Raw genomic sequence first — 10000 nt, 5'->3', positions numbered from 1 at the left:
AACGGATCGGAATATACCGGAATAAACCGGAATATGCCGGAATGAGGCGGAATGACACCGGAATGAGGCGGAATGACACACAAATAAAGCGGAATATATCGGAATAAACCGGAATATGACGGAATGAGGCGGAATAACACCGGAATGAAACCAATGAACAAGAATGGTGACGGAGTATACCGGAACGAGCCGGAATGAGGCGGAATAAACCTGAAAAATGCTTTTGTTGTGTCACGTGATTCCCTAAGGGCATTGCATGTGTTTTTGCCTTTTGTAACATTTGGAACACTTCGATCACGAAAAAAATTTGACAGGTATATCAGTCGCTAAATGAATAATTATTTCTTGTGGAAGTACTATTTTTTTCGTGAAAATATATGCTGTGCGAGTCAGTAAACCCGTCAACATTTTTATTTCATTCTGTCAGGTCAATTGTGTATTGACCAATCACAATCAAGTTCAGCAAACCACAAACTAATTACCGTTGCTGCTTGCCTGCTTCCCACGACCCACACATGATGGAGATATACGGAAATAGATTCGCGCAAACGGCCGGAAGACTCTTTTTCTCTTCCCGATTGTTGGCAATAATGCCATCGAACCTGAACGCAGTGTTTCCTTGTTTGAAGAAAGAAACCAGAAGCACAGAAAAAAAGATCGATCGCTGATAATATATTTACATGAAGAATTGTGAGAACATATCGTCACTCGTTCCAAGCCTTTTTACTTCCCCTTAGTGTAAATTGTTTTTTTGTTTTTTTTGTCAGTCTCTCTATTCTGCAACATTTATTCATTAACAGAATGAATCATTTTTTGTTCCTTGTCATTCCGGTCCACGCTAATCAGCTTGATTCTGGTGTCCTTCTGGTTTATTCTGCCTTATTCTGTTGTCATTCCGCCTCGTTTCGGTATATTCCGGTACCATTCTTACTCATTCCGTCTCATTCCGGCATATTCCGGTTTATTCCGGTATATTCCGTTCCGTTCCGTTCCTGTGTTTAGTAACGCCCTGCAAACGGCTTCATGTGATTTGCTTCACTGACAATCGTTCGATTTTGTTGAACGCTGTTGACCAGTGGGGTGGCAAACAGTTTCAACACATCACCAACATTTGATCAACAAAGGTCTCTCAATGGCGTGCTATGTCTGTATCCATTGTAACAACCGCGGGTTGAATACCAGACCTATCGTGAAGCGATTAGTGCGCACACGCATACGGATGGTGGCAAACAATTTCGTCTCCAGGATCCGCTTTTCTTTTGGTCAGCACCAAGACTACAGACTCTGGCCACTTCCAATTTATGCGCAGTCGTAGAGAAGGTTCATTTTTGTAACCGTTGGCAATAACTGTTGTCTCAAATTTCGGAGCATGCGTAGAAGAGCCCGAAGTCCATCATTTGCGGATTTCCTTCCTTGAAAGGAAAAACCTTAAATAACAATGACCACAACCAGGTTTTCTGAGCCTGCGAGACTGAGCACCCCCAGCAAACCATTGTTTTAACGAAAACCGCTGATCAGCAACCTGGTTCTGGTCATTGCTGTCTAAGATCTTCTCCTTTGAAAGTGGCCAGCCGAGAGTCCATGTTCCTGGTGCTGACCAAAAGAAAAGCGGACTCTAGGGACGAGACTGGGTGGTAAACGGCTTCCCCTTCATTCAACATTCGTAATAACAAAATCAATTCTGAGTGGCTTTTTAAGCAAAGTTTAACGCATTTCAACTCATTCAACATCGCCTTCAACTTCGATTCAACATGTTCACAAACGGTTGTGAGATTTCTGCGGGTACTCTGATATTCCCATGTCAACCTAAGGATTTGATATGTGTTGATTTGATTTGATTTATTCATAAAAAGTTCAAACTTTATTTTTCCTTACCTTTCTATATTTAGGTCCAGTATGTGTTGTGTCAATTTCCGGCCCGTACCGAAGGGGAAAGTCGTACATTTTAGCCGAAGCTTTTGACCAGCCAGACGTTTTTCCTTTGGGGCACCACTTCGATCCTGAAACAATGGGAATATGGATGTGGATTGTGCCTCAAAAGTTTCAGGTAATGATAAGGATATCGTTGTCTTTATTCTGCTTCTGTGACCTCACAATACAAGTAGAATGAAGATAATTTAAAATACGCGCATGTCAAGTAGAATTACCATGCCTCGAGGTTTAAATTTCATTCGAATGTTTCGCTTTTCACTGCCGTCAATCACTTTAGCGGAGCTGCCTTGTGCATGGTTGGCTGAATGTCATGCACTCATGCACAAATTTGATTGACAATAGTGAAAAATGTCACCGTTGACCAGAATTCAGTAAGAAAATGAAAGGCTCAAAGAATTGAGTAACCATAGATTTTTTTTATTGATAAACGAGCTGCTATTTGCATTCCAAATATAAAACTGAACTGTGACAAAATGTGTACATGTATCTGTTTCTTACTGCACCGCGCACCGGTGGCTCAGTTGGTTGAGCACCAGGCTGTCACGCGGGAGGTCGTGAGTTCAACTCCGGCCGGACCAACACTCTCAGGGTCTTTAAATAACTGAGGAGAAAGTGCTGCCTTTGTAACTACATCTGCAAATAGTTAGACTCTCTAGTCTTCTCGGATAAGGACGATAAGCCGGAGGTCCCGTCTCACAACCCTTGTTCATTAACTCTGTGGGACGTTAAAGATCCCACACACTATTCGAAAAGAGTAGGGGACAGTGTTCCCGGTGTTGTGGTCTGACCTTTCCAGCATGTGGTCGGCTTGGCAGGATTAGCTTGAAGGGCTTCTGTGTGAATGAGACCACAATTGTGTATAACAACCAGAAGTCAGGCTACTTAGCCAAGTGCTGGAGCCTCACTCAAGACTCAAGACTCAAGACTCAGCTCACTTAGAGGAGAATAGTGGGATCCCAGTTTTGGTTCATTGTAACGGTGGGGCTTCATAAAGCGAACCAAACACGTGTAACAACAACAAACAAGAGTTTTAGAGCGGTTTTCGAATGAGTGTCGTAAAACTTAAACCAAAGTAATTATTTTGGCCAATCAAAAAGGACGGAGACAATCCAGTAAACCAATCAAAATTCGAAGTAATTACAAATAGCCGACACAAAGCGCAGGCAAATTTGCACGCGCTAGCCACGATCGGTTTTGGTTTCACTTCTGATTGGTTGAAAAAGTGGCGCGAGAACTTTGAACCAATCATTGAGTGAAGTAATCATAAACCAAAGTAATTATCTAATTAATTTCGACACTTAATTGAAAACCACTCTAATGGCCTCTGCAATTAAACGCACATGGTCGACTGAATCATGTGACCATGACAGTCATTACTAGCCGTTAAATTTACCAGTACTTGCAATAGAATTTCAGAAATGTGTTGACTTGCTATGTAGCTTTCCAATGGCAAAGAGTGTACAGTGGTGCTTCTGGATTCCGAAGGAATTGATGCTGTCGTTGGAGAGGGTTTAGACGACCATCAAATCTTCACTCTTACTGTCTTGCTGGCCTCCGTGATGATTTACAATTCCACTGGCGTACCAACGAGACACGATCTTGATGGCTTAGAGTATCCTTTCTTAAGTCGTGAGTGAGAAGTATTGTACTGTCACGAGCTCAAAAAAAAAAAAAAAAAAAAAAGACACTTAAAGTTAATTAAAAAACATGTTTATCATTCAGAAACCTTGGTGTTAATGTTTCGATATAAGACTTGAGGATAAAAACTTGAAATCAGGCTTCGTATAAAATCCGTGTATTGAAAACAGTATACAATTATATAAAGCTTAATAAATAGCTCATAGACTGAAGTTATAATTCGTCATTTTCGTGGAAGCCATCAAGGTGCAAACCAGTTTTAACACTCTCAAGAAACTGAACTATTTGGAAGGATTGAATGTACCCAATTGTTTCACATAAAGACAAATGTTTATGTACCAAATGAATCACCAATAAAGGGCTAACAAGATGCATTCATTGATGTGACGTAATAGATTACCATGACAACAGAAAAGCCATCTAGAAGCGCCCTATGTTTTGTCCTTAAACGCTTTCGTCTCACACACGAACTCGGTAACCTCAATTTTTATTGCTGAAAAGTGATTGGTCAGCTAAGATGAAACACTCTGTAAAGTTCTAAAAAATTCTCTGGAGCGGATATAGAGCCACCTTAGAATTTCCAGTTGTAAACGTGACTATGAATCTGCTCCAGAGAATTTTTTCTAGCTTTTTAGAGAGTTTTATCTTTAGCCTGTTAATCACTTTTCAGCAATGGGGCTCACTTAGTTAGGTATTGAGATATAATCGTTAAATGGCAAAATATAGGGCGGCGTTTTTAGACAGCTCTTTTGTTGCCATGGTAGCATTTTACGCCATATTAACGAATGTATCTTGTTAAGCAATCATTGATGTTTCATTTGGTTTCATAACATGGCCTTAATGTAAGTTAATCCGTCAATTAAGACATTCCCTCCAAAATTTTTGAAACCGCGAGTTTGAGCCACCTTAACATCAATGTATCCCTCGGAAGAAATCATCAAAACTAAATAAGAAAAAGAACTTACTCAGATGGATAAAGGCATTTAGAAACTGTGTTGGTTCGACGGTGGGGAAATGGGTTTATCAACTGGATTGATATAGTAAATTGACCACCTTGAGAAATTTGAAAGAGATCGTTTCGAGCGTTATCCTTCAACTTGGACCGTCAGAGCGATTTAGGGAAATATGAGTTGTTAGCGTTTCATATATAGCGAAAGATAGAGCTAGATAACACGAATAAATTAGTTGAAAAAAAAGCGTTAATTAATTCCGTGGGGAGTGAGGGAGGCCATTTGAAAAATAAATCTTTGTTTGGCCTTTATTCTGTTTATTTCCAGCTTTCTTTGATGCTCTGATGCAGGGAAAGGCCGCTGGTCACCATGTGTTGGCTAGTGTTTCATTTTCATTTTCAGTTTCAAATTTTCTGCCTCACTAATCACGGAATTAACAAACGCTTTTCTTTCAAATATTTTATTCTTCTTATTACCCACGTTGCTATATCCCAACAATAGCGTAGCTCCATCTTTCATTCTATAAACGACAACTCATAATCCCCAAATACGTCAGCTTTCAAATTCAGCTCTACGGTGGTCAATTTACCATGCCAACCCAGTTGAAAACCCATTTCCGTGTTGCTACGATGGAGGTGAAAAAGTAAAGGAAAGGAAAAAGGTTTCATGCTTCTTAGATATTTGGGCACCAAATTAGCATGCAGATGTTCTATAAGGTTGGATTCGTCTAATCGTGTCTGACATGACTTTGTCGGTGAGAGTCACGAACTTTGCCGCGCTTCGTGAGAATATACGGTCCCGAAAGCATCACTCATTTGTTTACTTTAACGATCTTTTAGTTTTATTGTGAAATTGTCGGAGCGCATTCAACTTCGCTCAAGCAACGACGGAAACCCGAGCATGGGGGCTTGCCGAAAAGACACTGAATTCTTTCACAAAACCTTTCCATTCTTCATGTGGCTTCTCAGAGACGTGGCACAAAGCATCCCGCCAGATTGCGAGGACATCAAAGAGTACTTCTTAACGCGGGTAGGACATAATAGGTACTGTTAGTGACACTAGTCCTTGCAAATTATGCAAACGTGGATTATAAACTACTCAAGGAAGACCAGCTTGTTTTAAATACTACTTCTAAAGGGGCTGTTTCACAAAATTTATTCAAATTCAGCCACTGGGAACTGGCAGCCAAATCAAAGCGAAACGTAAAAACAGCTTCTTAAAGCATTGATTGAAAACAGCAAATACAATAAGAGGCAGGGAAGGACAACATTGGAGAAGATTAAAATGGTTGCAATTAGGATTTTTGAGAACTGTTCAGACTAACTCTTTTTCAAGTTTCAGCTCTGTTGAATGAAATAACTTAAGCTAGTAGATCACTTCTCCATTAAGTTTATCTTTGTTGTTTGTAACTTAAATTATGTTTGGTCGACAGACCTTTTCTGAAACTAAGCTTTGAGTTGTGTTGTTTGAAGTAATTTCTGCGTTAAACCGGTTAGGTTGCATAGGATGCCTTTTGAGGACACCCATGAAAAGGGCTATGAACCGGCCCTACCTGTCAAAGATTCACCCACTGTTTTTAAAGACTAGGGGTTTCTATATAGACTACCTTTTATGGCATGACGTGACGCGAAATGATGTGACCTGACATGCATGTCATGCCATGACATGACAAAAAATGACGTGACCTGACAAATCCGACTGACCAGAGTACATTAACTCCCTGATAAGTCTCGTACTCTTCGATCATCTTCCCGCCCTCTTTTAGCACAACCCACCCATCTCGTCTTCCAGAACTCGCTCGTATGGCGACCATGCTTGTAAATTCTCTGCACCTTTTCTCTGTAACTCCCTACTTGAACAAATAAAATCATCACCATCGTCTGCTTTTACATTTAAAAGTAACCTTAACACATTCTTCTTCCGAGGACATTACGACTTATTTGTTTTTAAATTTAGCATTATTTTATCTTAGTAGTATATACCATAAGTTAATTTAGTCCTAGTTGATGTTATAGCGCATTGAGTGTCAGCAGAAGCTCAGAACCTTAAAGCGTTTAACTCGGGTTGAGAACTGGGGTTTTTTGAGTTTAAAAATTTCCTTATTTGGATGCAACGTAGCTCGTGTATTTTCCTGCGCGTGCACCTTCGTTTTCACATTTGTCCATATTTGGGAATAAAATTGGTGTCTTAAAGTCCCCAGCTTTGCTCCAAGGAAAAGAGTTGCAAGTTACACTCTTGAAGGTCATGTGCTTCTTGTGTCACTGACACTGAGAAATACGCATAATAAGTACTGATTTCTTCTTCTTCTTCTTCTTCGTCTTATTATTATTATTATTATTATTATTATTACTATTATTATTATTATTATTACTATTATTATTATTATTATTATCATTATTAGTATTATTATTATTATTATTATTATTATTATCATTACTATCATTACGTTGCATGATATCTTATATAAGAAGAAGATTGTCCACAGCCCTCGCCATTGAGATAAGTTGGTTTCCTTTACTTTGTTCTGTGACCTGCATTACAGTTATAAGTCAGAGCTTTTTTTTTCTAATTCGAACTTTCTTTAAGGTATTTAAAGATCAAAGGCGGTCCGACGGGGATAACGCTCAGAAAGTTGCTGAGAGCATACTGCGCTTTTTTCCTGGATTTCAAGCATTTAGCCTGCCTCCGCCAAGCGCTGATGGCGAATTGCTGAGAAACATGAACAGCAATAAAAGCAGATTGAATCCCTGTTTTCTCAGTGGATTAGAGCAATTCAAGCAATTGTTGCGATCAGTATTGATACCAAAATACAGCTTCAATGAGGGTGAGATTGTAACAGGTGAAGGTATGTATGAAATTACGTGTCAGTAACGATTTTATCACTTGTGAAATCAGCGTCATCATGTAGCCTCCTCCCCAAAGCGAGGTTTAGCGTCAAATGATTACTTGACTGTACATTTCTTCGGTAAGATCTGAAATTCCCTCTCTCTTCACTTGATTTAGTGCACTCACTTACCCTCTTAGGGTAGTCACATAAGGTCTCCCAGCAAGGTCGACCCATCAAGTTGTCTTGTCATTGGCACCCAATACCACCCCTCTCCCACTCCTCTAGAATCGTTCTGTCGCTTTATACAGAGCATTTTAGACCGCACTGCATCCGCTCTAATATTAAGACGTTAACACACAAAAAAAAAATTAAAGGAATTATTAAACAACTGGAAAGGGCTCAGTCGGTTGAACATCGGAGGTAGACATGGTGGAGATGGTTCACTCATGGTTTTCAAAATAACTGCGGAGAAATAGTTGCCTTCGAGTAACTTCATCCCGAAATGGTTAGATTTTCAGCTGGTCTCGACTAACAACTGAAAACCGAAGGCCTTGTCTTACGATCCTTCACTGTGTTCGTAAATTTTGTAGGACCATTACACACATTCTTTGCAAATTATTGTGGATGAGTATTTTTGCTCTTTTTTTTTCTCAATTTTTGCTCTTGTTTTAGCTGATCGTATTGTAGCAACAAGTTTCCATGCCATAGTTTCATGCTACATCTCTGTTAAACATTTTTCCTTATTGAATGAATTTGTACGATTTGGCCTTGCGAAATGATATATGAAATGAATCATATATATATTGAAATGCGGATATGAAACCAAACGAAGCTATGATCCTCGCAGTTATGAACGCAATGTTGGCAATTGCATAGACTGAGAAGCCTGAAAAATTCAGGACAACAACAGGTTTGAACACGTGACGTCGCGATACCAGTGCGACCAACTGAGCTCAGTATGAAGCCACTGTCGTTGAGATCTGGTCATTTTTGGGTTCTAATGTTCCCGTGATGAATGAATCAACGAATGAAATGATATTATATGAAATGAATCACATATTGAACTGCGGATGTGAACTGCGTTAAAGTCCTCAGTGAATTTTTCAGGCTCCTTCAAGCAATTGCTAAAATTGCGTTCAAAACTGTGAGGATCATATCTTCACTTAATTTCACACCCTCATTTCAATATGGGATTCATTTCACATATCATTTCATTCGTTGCTTCATTTATCACGGGAACATTAGCACCCGCAAATGATCATCTCCCAAAGGCCGTGGCTTCATCGCTCAATTGATTAGAGCGTTGCACTTGTATCGTGAGGTCACGGGTTCAAACCCAGTTAAAGTCCTGAATTCTTCAGGTTTCTCTACGCATTTCACTACTTGCACAATCCCATAATGCAATACGTTTTGGGGAGTTCTTTACATAAAAACAATACAAGTTATTTCCTCTTAGCATTGTATCATGCTTCCGTGAACTGGATATCCATTGTTTTTACTTAAAAGGACCCCCATCCCCCCCCCCCCCAAAAAAAAAAAAAAAAAACAAGTATTGCATTATGGGATTGTGCGAGTAGTGAATCGCTAAAATTGCGTTCACAACTTCTAGAATCATAGCTTCTCTTAATGTCATCACTTTTGTGGGGCATATAGTTTATTTGTGTCCCTCGTAGCATCCTCGTAGCGCTCCGCTCGGGCTCAAATGATGCTAGCTACTCGGGCCACAAACAAACTATATGCCCTCCAAAACTCATGTGATCGTCCTATTCTCATGGCAAACTAGGATATTGGCTTGGATTGTCCTTGTTTTCCATATTTCAGTCACGAGACGAATGATTTTACTTATAAACGCGAAAACTACCATGACTTTGTTCATGATGATGTGCAAGCAAATCTGTCAAAGCAGGGGCCTATGAAAAGGAGCGTACAGCTTCATTGTATTTGTGGAGCGGCTAGATTGAATTTGCTGCGAAACCAGACGTTTCCACTAAGCGAATCACAAATCTGGCATGAGAAATTATTGCCCATGGGATCGAGACTGGTCACTCGTGCAAGCCAAGTCTCATTTAACTACTCTTTCAAAAATATCTTGATCTGTGAAAATGCCTTCACATAGACCTAGTATTGGAGTTGTAGGCTCTCGTTGATGGGCTCCTGGTCAAAGTATATAAACTCCTGGTAACCCTGTGTCCATTATACTTTAAATCAGGCCTTGCTGCCTTGGTCCAACTGTATGTTGACGCTATTAATACTCCTGGAGTAATTCCCAATGTCCAGACCGCCTGGGAAACGTTTGTGATGACAAAGTGTTCGGAAGCGTGTGAAGAATCGCTGAAGCTTTATGATGCCACGATGAACGCGGAACTGTCAGGTAAATTGCCATGCGATAGTGACTTCATCCGTGTCAAGCATGAATTGGCTCTTCAGAAGGGAGTAGCTCTTTTGGAAAAGGAAACCTTCGGAATTTCCGCTATCACAACAGAAAAGAACCGGAAAAAACTTACGGTAAGGATTAAAAAAGAAAAAAAAAAAAAAAACAGGTCCTAACGTATGTGAGGGTGTGAGCTTCCCTAAAATCGTTCCGGGGCCACCGAAAGGTTGGGCCATTTTGGTGGACGAAACAAAAGATCTCTCATTCGCTTCTTTTTTTCCT

The 10000-nt window shown here is 40.0% G+C and overlaps 1 protein-coding gene across 2 annotated transcripts in view; it reads left to right on the top strand.

Annotated features, from left to right (window-relative positions):
- LOC138019217 (guanylate-binding protein 6-like) overlaps positions 1-10000 on the top strand; it is a 26584-nt gene that overhangs the window by 1881 nt on the left and 14703 nt on the right. For both annotated transcript variants that reach the window (XM_068865934.1, XM_068865935.1), the window contains exons 3-7: positions 1890-2047; positions 3372-3544; positions 5360-5549; positions 7107-7365; positions 9557-9852. In XM_068865934.1, coding sequence (XP_068722035.1) covers positions 1890-2047; positions 3372-3544; positions 5360-5549; positions 7107-7365; positions 9557-9852 — 1076 coding nt within the window. The remainder of the gene's footprint in view (positions 1-1889; positions 2048-3371; positions 3545-5359; positions 5550-7106; positions 7366-9556; positions 9853-10000) is intronic.

Source organism: Montipora capricornis, chromosome 10 (assembly GCF_036669925.1).
Source record: "Montipora capricornis isolate CH-2021 chromosome 10, ASM3666992v2, whole genome shotgun sequence".
Taxonomy (NCBI): Eukaryota; Metazoa; Cnidaria; class Anthozoa; order Scleractinia; family Acroporidae; genus Montipora; species Montipora capricornis.
This window is presented reverse-complemented; position numbering and strand designations above follow the sequence as displayed.